This window comes from Lathyrus oleraceus, chromosome 6, assembly GCF_024323335.1.
Source record: "Lathyrus oleraceus cultivar Zhongwan6 chromosome 6, CAAS_Psat_ZW6_1.0, whole genome shotgun sequence".
NCBI lineage: Eukaryota > Viridiplantae > Streptophyta > Magnoliopsida > Fabales > Fabaceae > Lathyrus > Lathyrus oleraceus.
The window spans coordinates 38507705-38526595 of NC_066584.1; the positions used below are offsets into that span (position 1 = coordinate 38507705).

At 34.4% G+C, this 18891-nt stretch overlaps 1 protein-coding gene across 1 annotated transcript; it reads left to right on the forward strand.

The window, feature by feature from the left end:
* The first annotated feature begins 499 nt into the window (after positions 1–499).
* On the forward strand, positions 500–16196 carry LOC127091892 (cysteine-rich receptor-like protein kinase 41). The gene is made up of 4 exons (XM_051030614.1): positions 500–1519; positions 7036–7068; positions 14624–14647; positions 14806–16196. The coding sequence occupies exons 1-4, from the start codon at positions 622–624 to the stop codon at positions 16014–16016; spliced, it is 2166 nt and encodes a 721-aa protein (XP_050886571.1). The 5' UTR covers positions 500–621; the 3' UTR covers positions 16017–16196.
* Positions 16197–18891: the final 2695 nt, after the last annotated feature.

The window sequence follows — 18891 nt, forward strand, 5'->3', positions numbered from 1 at the left end:
GAAAATTTTATCCTGGAGACGTTGTCGAAACTCAACTATATTGCATAATTATTGACAGTACATCGAAACGTTTTAAAAAAAAGACCTACGCGACTCGTTTCGATAATAATTTTCTTTGGGGCAAATTTTTCAAAACCGAAAAACAACATTATGTGTTCAATTATGAAACGATCCTTAGGTGTTTAATCGGTATCAATCTAATAAGATATTAGGGTGTAACCATTCTACACACCTAATGTTGAATCTTATACGGTTATGGTATTTATTGATTGACCCTTGACTCGGACCCAAACAAATATTTAAGTTAGTGAAACTTATATGAATTTAATATAACAAAAGAGAATTTTTTATTCCATAGGATAATGAATCTAGAAGGATTGAATTTTCATAGATTGTGAAACAACAAATTCACAGAGATGAATCGTTCAAAAAGTATTTTTTATCATAATCTCCTGTCAAGAAAAATTTATATTTTATAGTTATTATACCAATAAAAGTCAAGAAAGATGGCTAAAAGACTTTTGAGTCTTAGAAAGACAATTTTGTTCTCAAACACATGTTCGCTTTCAGTTGATAATCAATGATTTAGCTCAAAAGTGAAAACCAATTTTCAGCATCAACATGTGTAGAAAAAAATCACTCTTATGTTTCCTCCAAATATTCATGCTAGTTGCTGTGATACTACTTCATCATCAAACATGTGATGCAACAATTACTAATAACCAAACATCCTGCCCACCTTCCTCATGCGGCAAAATCAAAAACATAAAACATCCTTTTCGACTTCAGAATGACCCAGCAACCTGCGGTGATCCGAGGTACGAGTTATCCTGCGAAAACAACATCACAACCTTAACTTTGTTTTCCGGTAAATACCATGTGAAATCAATCGACTACAAAAACTACACAGTTCGGTTAGTTGATCCCGGAATTGAAGAGGGTGATTGCTCCTCTATTCCTCGCTATTACTTTTACACTTCTAATTTCACAAGTTATTACAATTATGGCTACCAGGAGGATCCATATCAAGTTTCCCAACCAAGAATAATTTCTGGAGATGATATTTATCTTGATACTGTATCATTACCAATGTTCCAGCACGTAATTTACATGAATTGTAGAAATCCTGTACGGGATGATCCAGTGTATTCGGATACAGTTTCTTGCATCAGGTCACAGTCTTCTCAAGGTGGTTATGTTTACGCAGTTGCTGGGGATTTGAAGGTTAGCAACTTCAAATATGATGACTGTCATGTGGAGTTTGTTACTGCTATCTCTTTTTTCGGCTATAATAATAGTGGAGCCGGTGGATGGGACATTCCGAATCGAAAGTATTCGTACAATGAAATTCATGAGATGTTGGTGGGTGGATTTGAGGTTTCTTGGATGAATTTTGCTTGTGAAAATGTTTGTGGAGATCCATTTTGCTATTTGAGTGAAACCACTTGGAGTATTGAATGCAACGATCCGGCTGATCCATGTGTAACCACGTTGGGATTTCATGTTGCTTGTGACAAAGGTAACAACAATTTTACATTTTTAACTTTTGATATTTGGAAACTTATAATTTTCTAACATAATTTTTTTACTTTTTATCATATCATCAACTATTTTGAATGAATGCATTCCAATGAGTTTCAAAAGGTGGTGACATAAACTAATAAGTTTTATTCACACTAAGGGCAATATATGTCCTAGTTATTGTCACATAGTGCAGGCACCGACCATGGATCTGTAAAATTGAGGATCAAAGAAGGTTCGAGAGTCGTGGACTTGTATAATTGTTAATGTCACTCATCTTTGCTCTCGCAAGTAACTCTTTGATGTACTTTGATTGAGTTAGCGAAAATTATCCATTGGTCTAAGGCTTAATTTATATCCCCGTGAAGTACTCAGATTTGTCAAGTCATTTTAGAAAAAAAAGTGTCATGTAGCTTGTTGATTAGATTATGCATTAGATCAAATGCAGGCCCTTTAGTTAGTATGTAATCAACATACACAAGTACATAAAAAGTTACACCATCTTTACAATACACAAACATAGAATGGTCACACCTTGAGGGAGAAAAACCAAATTGAACTAAAGCTTGAACTTGTTTCTCATGCCATACATTGAGGTCTTAGTTGATCCCATAGAGAGCTTTGCTAAGTTTTCATACAAGAGCCTTGTATTGGTGAACGAATCCTAGTGGTTGTGTTGGTTCATAAGATGAAGAAGATGGAGATGTAAGAAGAGAGGGAGAGAGAGAATAACAAACTTCCACTACTCTTTTAAAACAGTTACAGCAAAATAGTTGCACACACATTATTCTACACAGACCGCGCTTATAGCTATTGACAGCCACACTAATTTATATACACAAACAATAATGTCATGTTATACTAAAATACTGAATTATCCTTCAACATGATCTCTTAATTCAGAATTTAACTAATCAAAACTAATAACACCATATTCATCCCTCAAATGGAGAAATTGATCAATCTTGAACGCTTTCGTCAGAACAACTGTCAGCTGCTTCTGGATGCTCCATTCCATAACTTCTAGCACTCTATTATGAACCTGTCTTCTCAAAAAATGATACTTAGTCTCAATATGCTTGCTTCTCCCATGCATCACTGAGTTCTTGGCAAGACTGATTGCATACTTGTTATCAATCATTAGCTTCAGAGGTTTGTTTACCTTGATCTTCAAATCCTGCAGTAAATTCATAAGCCAAACAGTTTGACATGCAGCCACAACACCTGCAATATATTCGACTTCACAGGTTAACAAAGCAACATCTGGTTGCTTCTTGGAACACCAAGAAATAGGACCTCCTATATATTTAAACAAATATCCATAAGTACTCCTTTTGTTAACTTTATCTCCACATTAATCAAACTTTGAGTAAAACATCAGCTATGAATTAGTTTTTTCTCTAGAAGGGAACAAAACTCCATACTTCAGAGTCCCCTTAATATACCTAAAAATCCTGACATCAGCTTGGTAATGAGACCACTTTGGTTTACTCATGAACCTACTAACCATTCTAACTACATAACTTATATCAGGTCTGGTATTACACAAATACCTCAGAGAGTCAACTAACTGCTTAAAAATTGTAGCATATACATCATCACCTTCAGAATCAGAATCGAATTTGTGATTTGTTTCTGCAGATGTGACAACAACCTTATAATTCGGCAACTCGAATCTCTTCAGAAGCTCAAGTTCATATTTCAGCAGATACAAAATGATACCCTTCTCAGAGTACATAAACTCCATCTCTAGGAAATATGTCATCTTTCCTATATCAGTTATCTCAAACTCATTCATCAAAACTTTCTTGAACTTAGCTATCTCATGTTCACAACTTCCTATTAGCAATATGTCATCAACATACAGACATATACCAGAACCATATTGCCTTCAGAAGTATGTTGAACATAAACAACATACTCCATCTCACACTTTCTGAATCCTTGGAGCTTGAAAAATGAATCAATTTTCAGATTCCAAACTCTAGGAGCTTGTTTCAGTCCATATAACGCTTTATGTAACATGTACACCATCTCTTCCTAATTATTTTTCACAAATCCAGAAGGTTGTGACACACATATGTCTTGTTGTAATGGACCGTTCAAAAATGCAGATTTCACATCGAGATGCATCAGAGGTCAATTCTTGTTAGTAACTATCGCAATCACTAGTCTAATTGTCTCGTGTCTCGCTACAGGAGAAAATACCTCAAAGTAGTCTAACTCAGGTTTTTGTAGAAAACCTTTTTCCACTAACCTTTATTTTTGTTTACCAATTGATCCATATGGCTTCAGTTTCTCCTTGAAAACCAGTCTGAAGTTGATGGATTTCTTCTCCTATGGAAGCTCAGTCAACTTTCAAGTCTTGTTTCTTTTTATAGCCTCGAGTTCTACTTTCATGACCTTCATCCATACTTTCTTCTTGAGCGATTCTCCAGTACTCACTGGTTGAAAGTCTACTAACATGGCACACTGAATGACTTCTCCTTCAGAGTCTACTTCAGTATCTTGCAACATGTTAAACTCTGCAAACCTTCTTGGTATTTGTATGATTCTTTGTGGCCTCTTAAATTGTTTAGAATCTCCTTCGAATGTTGGAACAATATCAGATGATGGAACACCAAAAATACCACCTTCAGAGTCTGGAATATTCCCGTAGTCTGTATCTTTAGAGGTTAACTTGACACCAGAGTTGGATTGAGATTTACTCCAATCTCACACTTCTGATTCCTTCACAATGACATCTCTGCTGATTTCAACCTTGTTAGTGACAAGATAGTAGAGCTTATAAGCACATGTATTGTGGTACCCTACAAGAAACATAACTCTGCTTTTATCATCCAACTTGCTTCTCGCAGCATCTAGAACATGTTTGTAACAAACAAAACAAAACACCTTCAAATGGCTCACATTTATCTTATCTCTAGTCCACTTCTCTAAAGGAACAATTTCCTTCAGCTTCTTGGTTGGACACCTGTTTTGAGCACATATGCTGCAATGGAAACAACTTCTTCTCACAAGGTGTGAGATCGATTCTTCTCCTTCGGCATGCTCCTTGTAATATCAAGCAAAGTTTGATTTCTACTTTTACCAAGACAATTGTGCTAAGGAGTGTATGGAGTAGTCGCCTCATGCTCAATTCCATTCTCCTCACAAAACTTTATGAATTCTTTAGAGTTATAATCACCTTCATCATCGGTTAAGAGAATTTTCTGCTTCTGACCACTCTGATTCTCAGCCTTGATTCTGAGTTTCTTAAATTCAGCAAACACCTCGTGTTTGAACTTTATAAGGGATACATGTGTCATTCTTGCGAACTCATCAACAAATAACACAAAGTATTTATTCCCTCCAAGTGAAGGTACTGGAAATTGTCCACACACATCAGAATGCACCACACTCAGAGCATGCTTTGCTCTTGGAGTCATTTCAGATGCAAATGGAAGACTTGTTTTCTTCCCTCTCATGCACACACTGCATGACTTATCTGGATTTTTAATTATAGGAATTCCATGTACTAACTTCTTTAAATTCATATGCCATAAGCTTATGAAGTTCAGATGATCGAATCTTTTGCGCATCAGCCCACTTTCCTTCACAACATTTATTGCACTAAGGCATTCAGAGTCTGGGGTTTTAACACTCACTTTGAATGTTCTATTCCTTCCATATTCTGACTTCATAATCAGCTTCTGATTGCAGTCATACAACTTCAAAAGATTGTCCTTCATGGTAACTGAAAAAACTTTCTCAATTAATTGACTTACACTTATCGTATTGCTTTTCATGCCAGAAACATACCACACATTCTGAATCAATGTTGATTTACCATTATTCAAAAATACTCTGAAATTTCTCATACCTTCAGCATTGACGTATTTATCATCAACACGTCTGATCTTTGTCCTCTTTATAAAGTTAAAGTCAATCAGCCATTTCTTATTTCTAATAAGATGATTTGAGCTGACAGTGTCTATATACCACCAGTCTGCTAAATACGCATCATCATATTCAAAAGCCATTAATATCACAAATTCATCATCAGAATCTTCTCTGGCTACATTTGCTTCTTCTGAATTCCTTTCCTTGTTTGACCAACAATCAGCAGTGAAGTGGCCAAACTTCTTACAACAGTAGCACTGAGCTTTCCTCTTGTCATACTTCTTCTTCCCCTTCTTAGCACTCCTCCTCCTTTCAGAACTTGAGGTTTCTGATTTCTGAACACCATTAGATCTCTTCCTGACTTTTGACCAAGACTGCTTCTGATATTTCTTACAAGAAGCTGTTTTTAGAGCCTGCTGCTCTACCTCAATTTCAGAGTTTCTCTCAATCAGACGCAACTCTTGCGTCTCTAGACTGTTTTGCAGTTTTTCAATTCTCATGGTGCTAAGATACTTAGAATGTTCATTTTCTACCACAATGTAATCAAACTGAGGAGTGAGATATTTAAGTACATTCTCAATGATACTTTCTTCAGAGAGAGTTTCTCCACACGACTTAATCTCATTCGTGATCAAAATCACTCTGGAGATGCAGTCAAGTACCTTCTCATTGTTCTTCATGCTGAGATTATCATACTGCTTACATAGAGACTGAAGCTTTACCTTCTTCACTGATGCATCACCACCGTAGCACCGTACCAGTGTGTCCTACGCAGTCTTCATCGTCGTCGAATCAACGATTTTCTCAAAGACGTTCACATTCACACACTGATGGATGTAGAACAACACCTTCTGGTCCTTCTTCCTCAGATCACGCTGAGCATTCCTCTGCGCATCCATTGCATTTTATGGAAGTGAAATCGGAACATAACCGTCGTTAACGAGATCAAGAACATCTTGTGCACCAAACAACACATGCATCTGAATCATCCACCAATTTTAGTTCTTGCCATCAAACACTGGAAGCTTAGTACTCAGACTATTGTTTCCGTTCATCTTCAACTTTGTGCAAATCATTCAGATCTCACCAAACACTAGTGTTTCCCAATCCCGCATAATAAAGAAATGTGATTTTGTTATTATTCTGATTCAGAAATTCAATATGAATTCAAGAAACGTAATCAATCACACAACGTCTCACCATTCACTCGTGTTTCCCTGTGGATCTGAACCGGAGCTCTAGATAACAATTGTTTGGGCACAAGATGAAGAAGATGGAGATGTAAGAAGAGAGAGAAGAGAGAATAACAAACTTTCACTACTCTACTAAAACGGTTACAACAAAATGGTTGCACACATATTTTTATACGCACTTACGGTTATTGACAACTACACTAATTTATATACACAAACAGTAATTTTACGTCATACTAAAATACGAACTACCATTCAGCATATTGAAACATGTACACTTATTTTTGAAGATTGTCATGTATTATTGATGTCTATTCGTAGAATATCCCATATATAAATATGTGATTTTTTATTGACAATGAATATAAATTAAAGGTTTTGTAATTATGTCCTCAAACTTTGAAAGATAAGTTGACTAAATTTTTTATTTTTATTTCAGGACCTCCATCAAAGCTTCGAATGTTTGTAGAAGGTAAGTAGAAATTTTCATTCTAACTTCTTTAAATTTACAAACTCTATTTTAAAATAAATGAGCAAGTATATTTTTAATCCTTGCAGATATATTATTTTTTATTAATCCTCGTAAAAAATTATTTTAATCTTTTAATCTATGCAAATATACAACTTTTTACTTCTAGTCCTTGTAGCTTTGCTCTAGTTCTTACAAAATCTGTCCATACTAAAATTGCTCATTGTAATTTTTATTTTAGTCTTTATTTCGAATAACTAAAGTAAAATATTATATTTGTATACAAAGGAGGGCTAAAGTTGATAAAACAAATTAACGCATAAACTTATGTGGGTGGTTAGCCCTATTACATTGAGAAAATTTGAAGTACTTGTTGGACAAAGTGAACTCTAAACGAGAAAGCATGAGATTCGTTTAGGTTTGATTCTTTTCATTGGTTCTTTATGAAATGCACAACAACACTAGAATCACATTCAATAATAAGGTGTTTTTTTGTTGGGAGAATTTTTTTTGTCACTAGGGAGCATTGAATGTTATGGGACTTCCATATTTTAGAGAAACACCTTTGTGAGAGACACACCACATATTCACCTAAAACCTTAAGGTGATAGATGAGTGGGTTCTCTCACTTATAAATTCTCAAGTCTCCACATTTGCAACTAATGTGGGACTATTACCCATACTATTCACATTTGATACATTTTCAACACTCTCTCTCAAGTGTGAGTCTACAATGCTCCCCATCAAGTGAAAGTTTTTCTTACTTCCATAAACTCTTGTACCGCACAGAACGTTTCTTACTCACCACACTAGCGTCGTTGACACTCTTCAACAGAACGTTTCTTATTCACCACACTAGCGCTGTTGACTTTCGATATAAGTAAGTCGGTCCATTTCTCAAACCAAAGGCTCATGATACCATTTGTTGGGGGAGTTTTTTTTTCATTAGGGAGCATTGAATGTTGTGGGACTTCCTTCTTTTTGGAGTAACGCATTTGTGAGAGACACACCACATATTCATCTAAAACCTTAAGGTGATAGGTGGGTGAGTTCTCTCACTTATAAATGCTCAAGTCTCCATATTTCCAACTAATATGGCACTATTACTCATACTACTCATACTTGATACATTCTCAACATTTTTGACATGTAGACAATAATCATTATAAACTCATAAACACAAGTGTGAGGTCCCATATTTGAACATATTGAGCTAGACCTTATAAACTCAATAATCATCTTTTGATCTTCTTGATTTTGCACAATTCCAATTATTGTAATAAGTTCCCAAATATCTACCATTAAGTCTTAGAAGTACCTAAACTAAAGATAAATATTCTCAACCAATGGTGACCACTATATTTGAGATCACCCTCCCAGGCTACAAAATTGTCAACATTAACTAAACCATATACATCATAAGCAACTCAGTAAATAGGAGACTTCTAATGGACTTAAGCATTATGATACTTATTAACTTACCCCTTAGTCAGTAACCAAACTGTTAAAATGTAATTCAAATTCAGATTCTGTTTCATTTAGAGTTAATTTGATTTTGCATTTTGATTACATTTGACTTGGGCTTGTGTATATAAGCTAAAGCTTAGTTTAGTGTATAATAGAATTTTGTAATCAATTATGTTTTAAAAGTTAGTTACATTTCAGTTACAGATTCTCTCTTTTCTTTCTCTTCCATCATCTTTTTCATTTTCAACCTTGTGCACCAACAATTGGTATCTAGAGCTCCATATCAGATTTAGATCGGGAAATACGAATGTACGTGAGGCATGTGTGATTGATTTTGTTTCTGAAATTTACAATGAATTGAAGTTCTAAATCGAAACAGAATCACGTTTCTTGATTCCGGGGGATTGGGAAATACGAGTATTAGTGAGGTTTGAGTGAATTTACATAGGAACGAAGATGAACGATGGAAATGATATCTTGAACATAAAGCTTTCGATATTTGATGGAATCGATGGATGATTCAGATGCGTGTGTTGTTTGGTGCTCAAGATGTTCTTGATCTCGTCAATGATGGTTATGCAACGATTGCATTAGATGCAACTGAAACAGAAAGAAATACGCAGAGAGAAACGAGGAAGAAGGATTAGAAGGCCTTGTTCTACATTCATCAGTGTGTGGATGTGAATGTGTTTGAGAAGATCATTGATTCAACGACAACAAAGATTGTGTGGGACACACTGGTATAATGTTATGGAGGTGATGCATTAATGAAGAAGGTGAAGCTTCAGTCTCTATGTAAGTAGTATGAGAATCTGAATATGAAGGACAATGAGAAGTACCTGATTACATATCCAGAGTGATTCTTATCACAAATGAGATGAAATCTTGTGGAGAGACCCCCTCTAAACAAGTCATCATTGAAAAGGTACTGAGATCACTTACTTCTCATCTTGATTACATTTTGGTAGAAATTAAACATTCTAATGACCTTAGCACCATGAGAATTGAAGATCTACAAAGTAGTCTAGAGGCACAAGAGTTGCGTCGGAAGAGAGGTAGAGCAGGCTATGAAGGCATCTTCTGATAAATAGAATCAGAAGCAGTCTTGGTCAGAGGCCAAGAAGAGACATGGTGATTGTTATCAAAAAGTTAGAAGTCTCTAACACTAATAAGAAGAAACATCGGTAGGGAAATGAGAAGTTTGACAAGAAGAAGGTTCAATGCTACTACTGTAAGAAGTTTAGTCACTTTGTTGTTGACTGTTGGTCAAACAAGGAAAGAAAAATCAGAAGTAGCAAACATAGCCAGAGGAGAGTCTGATGATGAACATGTGTTATTGATGGCTTCTGAGTCTGATTGTGGATATGTGGTAGACTTGTGGTATATGGATATTGGCTGCTCAAATCACCTAATAGGAAACAAACAATGGCTGATTAATTTTGACTCTAGAAATAGGACAAAGATCAGATGTGTTGATAATAAGTATATGAATCTTGAAGGAATGGGAAATGTCAAAGTCAGAGTGAAGAATGGAAAAAAAATTATGATCAAGGATGTTTGGTATCTTCCTGGCATGAAGTGCAATCTGATTAGTGTAGGTCAGCTAATTGAGAAAGATTTCTCAGTTACTATAAAGGACAATCTCTTAAAGTTGTATGATTCAGATCAGAAGCTGATTATGAAATCTGAATAGGGAAGCAACAAAACATTCAAGGTGAATGAGGAAACAACTAAAACTAAATGCCTTAGTGCAGAAGGTGTTGGAGGTGACAGTGAGTTGTGACACAAGAGATTGGGTCATCTGAACTTCAGAAGCTTAGGGCATCTGAGTTCTAAGAAGCGGGTACATGGCATTCCTAAGATTGTGAAGTCTAAGAAGTCACGTGAGATGTGCATGAAAGGTAAGCAACCTTGATTGTCATTTGCATCAAAAGTAGCTACAAGAGAAAAACATGATTTAGGAGTAGTGCACTTTGATGTATGTGGACCATTTGAAGTACCTTCACTCGGTGGAAACAAGTACTTTATGCCATTTATGGATGAGCTCACAAGAATGACATGGGTAGCACTTATCAAGTTTAAGCATGAGGTGTTTGTTGAGTTTTAGAAGTTCAAGGTGAAGTGTGAAAAACAAAATGGTCAAAAGCTGAAAATTCTCAGAACTGATGGTGGAGGTGAGTACACCTCATCAAAGTTTAGAAGGTTCTGTGAGGAGAATGGAATTGAGCATGAGGTTACTCCTTCATACCCTCTACAACACAATGGTATTGTTAAATAAAGAAACTGAACTTTACTTGATATGACAAAGAGCATGCTGAAGGAGAAAAAGCTCACTTACAACTTGTATAGAGAAGTTGTTGCCACTGCAGCATATATGCTCAACAGGTGTCCAACTAAGAAGTTAAAGGAAATTGTTCCTTTTGAGAATTGGACTAGAGATAAGCAAAGTGTGAGCCATCTGAAGGTGTTTGGTTATGTTACTTATAAACATGTTCCAGATGCTAAGAGAAGGAAGTTGTACGACAAAAGCAGAGTCATGTTGCTTTTATGCTACCACAATACAAATGCTTATAAGCTTTATTGTCTTGTCACTAACAAAGTTGAATTTAGTCGAGATGACATTGTGAAAGAAACAAAAGCATGGGATTTGAGCAAGTCTCAATCCAACTCAGGTGCAGTGTTAACACCTGAGTTAACTTCTGAAGATATTTTAGACTCTGGAGGAGGTTTTGAGTATGAAAATGAGTCAGAGTCTAAACGTGACCCTGATGCTTAAGTTGGGTCTAAAGGCCAGTTTGACTTTGAAGTTGAGTCTGAAGGTGAGTCTGACTCTGAAGGTGAATATGATTCTAATCCAAATTATGATGATGATCAAGACTCTGGTGGTAATCATGCTTCTGAAGGTGGTTCAACCTCTAAAGGTAGCCCATCATCTAATATTATTCCAGCATCTAAAGAAGATTCTAAAGAAAGTCAGAGACCACAAAGAATCAAACAAATACCAAGAAGATTTTCAGAGTTTGAAATGTTTCAAGATACTAAGATAGACTCTAAAGGGGAGGTCATTCAGTGTGCCATGTTGGTAGACTATGAACCAGTCATGACTAAAGAAGATCTCAAGAAGAAAGTATGGTTGAAGGCCATGAAATAAGAACTTAGGCTATAGAAAGAAATAAGACTTAAGAGTTAACTGAGCTTTCAAAGGACATGAAATCCATCAGTGTGAGATGGGTTTAGAAGTCAAGACGGAAGCCAAATGAATCACTTGGTAAACACAAAGCAAGGTTAGTAGCTAGAGGATTTCTACAGAAATCTGGATTAGATTACTTTAAGGTGTTTGCTTATGTGGCTAGACATGAAACAATCAGATTGGTGATTGTTATAGCTGCTAATAGAAATTGGCCTTTGATGCATTTAGATGTGAAATATGCATTTCTGAACGATCCTTTACAATATGAAGTTTATGCATCACAACTTCATGGATTTGTGAAAAAGAATATATAAGGGATGGTGTACAAGTTTCATAAAGCCTTATATGGACTGAAACAATCTCCTAGAGTCTGGAATATGAAAATTGATTTATTTTTCAAGCTTCAAGGATTCACAAAATGTGATATGGAGCATGGTGTTTATGTTCAGCATACATCTGATAGCAATATAATTCTAGTGTGCCTCAATGTTGATGATATATTGCTAACATGGAGTTGTTTTGATGAGATAGCTAAGTTCAAGAAGGTGTTGATAAATGAGTTTGAGATGACTGATCTAGGAAATATGACATATTTTCTAGGGATGGAGATTATGTACTATGATAAGTGTATAATATTGCATCAGCTGAAGTGCGAACTTGAGCTTGTGAAGATATTTGAGCTAACAAATTGCAAATCTACAATCACGCCCGCTGAAATAAGTCACATGTTAGACTCTGATTTTAAGGGTGATGATGTAGATGCTACAATTTTTAAACTGTTCATAGGCTCATTGAGATATCTATGTAGTATCATGCATGAAATTTGTTATATAATTGGAATGGTAAGTAGGTTTATAAACAAATCAAAGTGGTCACATTATCAAGCTGTTGTCGGGATACTGAGGTATATTAAGGGGACTCTAAAGTATGGAGTTTTATTCCCCTCTGATGTTGAATATGATTCAGAGTTGATATGTTATTCAGACTCTGATTCGTCTAGAGACAGAGTTGACAGAAGAAGTACTTCTGGATATTACTTTAAGTATCTGCAAGGTCTTATTTCTTTGTGCTCCAAGAAGCAACCAGTGGTTGCATTGTCAACCTGTGAAGCTGAGTATATTGCAGGTTCTTTGTCTTCTTGTCAAGCTATGTGGATTCTGAACTTGTTGCAGGATCTGAAGATCAAGATGAGCAAGCATGTGAAGTTTATGATTGATAGTAAATCAGTTATAAGCCTTGCCAAGAATCCAGTGTTGCATCGAAGGAGTAAGCACATTGACACAAAGTTTCACTTTCTTAGAAATCAAGTTCAGAATGGAGTGCTTGAAGTTGTTCAATGTAGCACTCAGAAGCAGCTGACATATGTTCTAACCAAAGCAATCAAGATGGAACATTGTATCCATTTGAGGGATGGAATTAGTGTTGTTGATTTTAGTCTTGAATGTGGATTAAGGGATGATGTTAAAATGTAATCTAAATTTAGATTCTATTTTATTTAGAGTTAATTTGGTTTTGCATTTATATTACATTTTCCTTGGGCTTGTGTATATAAGCTAAATCTTAGTTTAGTTTGTAATATAATTTTGTAATCAATTTTGTTTTAAAAGTTAGTTACATTTAAGTTACAGATTCTCTCTCTTCCGTCATCTTTAACCTTGTGCACCAATACAAATATTCTCCAAAAGAGAGCATCCTGCACATTACCATTTTTCCATCTACACCCATCTTTAACTCATTTATATTTTTTTACATTGCTCTCCAAACCTCTGATAAAGAATATCTAGTTAAGACGTTATAAACAAGACAAACCATATTCATAGTTGCATTAGTGTTTTTATCGCCTAAACCATTTTTCACGAGGTAACCTATTACCAACATGGGGTAATTGATTATCACAGCCTTTCCTTTGAAAAATACCACTTTTGATGGTTTTGTTTCAATGGTTTTTATGCATAATATTTAAGAACTTTTAAAAGTTTGAGTGATATTTTATGAGCTTTTAAGTGATATAAGAGATGAATCATTATATTTTAAATATGAAGACTGTTAACCAAAACTTTGAAGATCTTCGTCAATTTCCTTTGATAAAATAATGTTTTTACCTTTTGCTTTCTATGTTGTCATTGTTGTCTTTATCTTTTTTTTTTATGTATTTGTCTTCATCAAAACCTTAGGCAAGGTCGACGAGAAGCTCTTCTTCACAGTAAATGGGTGTTTTATGGCCTAAATAAATATGGCTTAATACATGTTTTAGTCCTTGAACTTAATTTAATGTTCCACTTTAGTTCGTTAACTAAAAAACGTTACAAGTTACTCTATTAACTTTACTCATATTATCCTATTTGGTCCCTCTCGTTAATTTCAGACAAAAAATGTTAAGTTCTAGTGACGTGGCGTGACAACAATGTCATTGGTAAAAATCTGAGTCAGCATATGTAGTTAAAAACGGATACACTGTTTAAATTGCGAGGTTTTATTTTCAACCTCTGATGACAAAATCCTTGCAATTTGAATAGTGTATCAGTTTTTAACTACATACACTGACTTAGATTTGTATCAATAGTCTTCCTGTCATGTCACGTCATCAGAACTTAATATTTTTTAGAAATTGACGGAAAGCACAAAATAAAGTAACCGAAGTGAAGTTAAGAGATTAACTTATAACGTTTTTTAGTTAATGGACTAAAGCGGAATATTAAATTAAGTTAAAGGAAGTTAGTAATTAATTATGCCAATAAATATTCAAAAAGTTATGAAACAAGACAACCCCTAGCTCTTTTCCAATTACGTCTACTAGTGGAGGGGCTTGGTGCTTCTACTGGACAATGTTTAGTTAGATAAATATATTATTTTCTTTCTACAGGCTCTACTAGATAATAACTTTGTTAAAATTTCTCGCAGGTATTCTATATGGCATTGCTCGAGGTAATATTTTTGTCTTATGGATATACCTATATTTTCATATTGTAGTGTCTTTTTGGTATAATTATATTCACATTACCATTTAATCATTAATTATATTATTCTATCATTTAATGCATACATTATTGCCTTCATATATGACATAGTATAATTTAATGCAGGACTACTACATGCAATAGGTGTTAGAATATACGATGGGGCTGAAGGAATTCCTGAATCCGAACTTGGTATTGAAATAGGAAAAATCATTGGAAGGTATATTTTGTCTTCATATATTATCATTAGATTTATGTTAGGTATCATGGTTTTCTTTATCAAAATGATACACACATATCGAACAAGACATGCATCAATATATGAAAACATTGAAGATTTTCTTCAAGGGAATCCCCTCGTGCCAATAAGGTACTCATACAAAGAGATAAAGAATATGACTCAAAATTTTAAGGACAAGTTGGGAGAAGGAGGCTATGGCAAGGTTTATAAGGGAAGACTACGCAGTGGACCTTTAGTAGCTATAAAGATGTTGGGAAAATCTAAGGGTAATGGAAATGGACAAGATTTCATTAGTGAAGTTGCGACCATAGGAAGAATACATCACACAAATGTGGTGCGACTTATTGGATTTTGTGTTGAAGGATCAAAACGTGCTCTTGTTTATGATTTCATGCCTAATGGCTCGCTTGATAAATACATTTCATCTAGAGAAGATCATGTTTCCTTAACATATAAGCAAATGTACGAGATATCTCTTGGAGTGGCTCGTGGAATTGCTTATTTACATCAGGGTTGTGACATGCAAATTTTACATTTTGATATTAAGCCACATAACATACTTCTTGACAACGATTTTATCGCCAAGGTTTCGGACTTTGGTCTTGCAAAACTTTACCCGATTGACAATAGCATTGTAACCCTAACTGCAGCTAGAGGAACAATTGGTTACATGGCTCCAGAACTGTTCTACAAAAATATTGGCGGAGTTTCCTATAAGGCCGATGTGTACAGCTTTGGAATGTTATTAATGGAAATAGCGAATAAGAGAAGAAATTTGAACTCAAATGCCGATGATTCGAGCCAAATTTTCTTCCCCTATTGGATTTACAATGAATTAGTTGAAGAAAGGGAGATAGAAATATTGGGAGAAGCTACCGATGAGGAAAAGAAAAATGTGAAAAAGATGTTCATAATTGCTCTTTGGTGTATACAATTGAATCCTAATGATCGTCCTTCAATGGACAGAGTAATAGATATGCTCGAAGGAGATATTAAAGACATTAAAATTCCTCCAAAATATGATGCATATCCAATTGAAATGATTCAAGATGATGTAACTAGCTTTAGTGAATCTATAGAAGATCCTTTACTTTAGTACTACACTTTTGATGATAATAAGTATTAGTGTTCACTTTTTTAGTTTTATTAAGCATTTAAATTTTACATAACAAGTAAAAAATAAGTGGTATACTTATGTGTTATTTTTTCATTTCTTGTCACTTCTATTTGTGAACACAACCAATTTAGTATTGTTTTTAATTTATACTTTTAGTCTCTATAAAATCATGAGTTTTAGAGTTTATTTATTGTTTTCATGTAGTAATGAAACTCTAACATTACATATAAGCTTAAAATTTATTTAAACTACCATTGATAGTTACTAAATCTTCTTTATAAACTAAAAGTGTTTACTTAGTTTGTGTATGGAACTATGATTTATCGCATTTGATGCATGTTAAAAATGAAGTTACACTACAAAGAAAACAGTCATTAGCCACGTGAAAATCACGTTACAAACCCAACTATCACACCACAAAACGCAATTAGCGACGTGACTGAAACACATCGCACTAGCACTCATGACAACTAGTTGCCACGTGAAAACGCACCACTAAATTATGGTAGGATAATCATGTCGCAAAAATTATTTGGTCCACATTGCCACGTGAAAAACACGCCACTAATGATTTTTTTCCAGCATTTTTGACACTTGGTTTCAATTTCGCAAGATATTTATTTAATAAAAAAAATCATAAAATACAAAAATTAATAATTAATAGAAATATTTTCAAATAATAATTATCACTAAAAAAACTAATTAATAATTTATAAAATACAAAAATTAAAATTATATTCGATTAAAAAAATCACATTTTCTAATAATTATTATCACTAAAAAATATTAAAATTATAGTCACGTAATATTCACGCCATAAACATAAATAACAATAAAAAAACAATCATCACTAAATATATTGTCTTCTTCATCTTCAACTTCTTGGTCACCAACTCCTTCATTTCCATCCATTGAACAATGGTTTGATTGTGAGGCAAAAAATTATCGCATTTGCGTCTCCATCTCATATTGCCTCTTCTTTATTTCCTCGATTTCGGCCTTTAGCACTGCCTCACGTGTCGTCTTCTTACATCTTGCCTCAGTTAGAGATTGTTGTCTCATTGTTTCCATCATTTCGAGTGTCAATTTTGGTGGATGAGACGTTCCTTCCCCGTCTTCAAGTCTTTGAAATAAAGTTATATCCCATCTTCTATAGTTTGTGGCCAAAGGTCCAACACCAAAAAAACACTCATTATCTCCCTTCCCGCCTGTTGTTAAACTCCAAATATAAAGATCCACACCTGGATCAATCGGATCTGAAGCGGTCGGAGTATACTGAGAATTTTCAACTAGAAATTGTGTGAGCAATCTCTAATATAACTTATATACATACATAAAAAAACTAAATTAAATATAGTTTTAAAAAAATAGTTATATATAATAATTAAATAAAATAATGAAATATAAAAATAACTTAATAAAGTTGTTCTGGAACGGGTGTGTCGTAACCCGAAAAATGAGAATACGACTTCACAAAGCGCAATTACACGTTCATGTGATGGACTTGATAGAGTCGCCACCTAACTTTATTTATTCCCAAAGAGGGAAAGTAAAAATATTGATAAAACCCCTAAAATAAAGACAATGATATTGGTCGTCACAACCATATCAGGGTCGGGAGTCGATTACGCAAGGGGAAAGCATTAGTATCCCTCACGTCCGTTGTATTCAACGAGAACCATTTGGTTAGTTGTGCACTATGTGTTAGCTTATAAATCCTAGGTTTCTCAAGTTATTAAAAGGAAAAAGAATTAGACAAAAAGCTTTATTTTTTATTAGGGTGTCTGACAAGACTTTGAATCTCGCTCCTACGTATCTCCGGGTGCAATAGAGAACTCAAGACTTACCTAGTTTTGGATAGAAAATATTTTGTTTGTTGGCCGACTTTAGTGAAAGTTATTTTATATCAATCGACGAAAAACATTATTTTACACAAAACAGGTAAGGAACGGGTGTTTGTATCACATTGAATGGATTTACAAATCAACATTCACGAGAAAATGCCACTTATCTCAACTCAACGGTTGTGGATGAAACATTGTTTTGCATCATCTCGAGACAAAATATCTTTCGTTTATGAAAAGGTTTTGATGATTGCCGCATGACAACGAGAAAAAAGAGTTTGATTGGTTGGATGTCTTTTTGGGTTGAAGACAGATATTTATCACTTACAAGTAATTACTACTTGGGTCTAATATTCGGGATTATGACTGGAACTTTCACCCAGGTAGTCTTTTTCTTCCAATTTTACTATGAAAAAGGTTTGAATATTTACAAGTGTTTTGAAGAGAAGACAAACGCTTATGGCTTGCAAGCTCTTACAACTTGGGTCTAGCATTCGGGACTACGACTGCACATTTCACTCAGGTAATTTTTTTCTTCCAATTTAATTAAGAAAAATGGTTTGAAGTGGTAGAAATGATTAAAGGAAAATGGTGAGATCTTTTGAAAACTAAATTGATGTGCTCAAGGTTTGAATCTTATTTTAAAAGATTGATTTATTCATGTGCATTTTGTCATGTTTAACAAATGAGGTCTACATACAAGATCACATAAGTCATGCAATGACATACAATCACACATAAGTAGTAGACAAGATATGCAAGCAAACCAACACTTCAAGCAGAAATCAAGCAAATAGGGATCCAAACCAACACTTCAAGCAAAAATCAAGCAAATAGGGATCCAATGATTCATACCAAGAAACAAAGATCAATTAAATAGACAATAATCAAGACCATATTTAAAACTAATATGAACTTTTTTTGAATTTTTAGAAAATCTAGAGAACAACCTAAAACCATACATCTAAGCAAGTCTAAATATTTCTTTTTAATGAAAATAGAACTATATA

Excerpts from the sequence above, each read along its gene's own strand:
- LOC127091892 (XM_051030614.1), top strand. The coding sequence starts at position 622 with ATGTGTAGAAAAAAATCACTCTTATGTTTCCTCCAAATATTCATGCTA. Across the intron at positions 1,520-7,035 it reads TCATGTTGCTTGTGACAAAG|GACCTCCATCAAAGCTTCGA; the intron begins GTAACAACAATT and ends TTTTTATTTCAG. Across the intron at positions 14,648-14,805 it reads TCTATATGGCATTGCTCGAG|GACTACTACATGCAATAGGT; the intron begins GTAATATTTTTG and ends AATTTAATGCAG.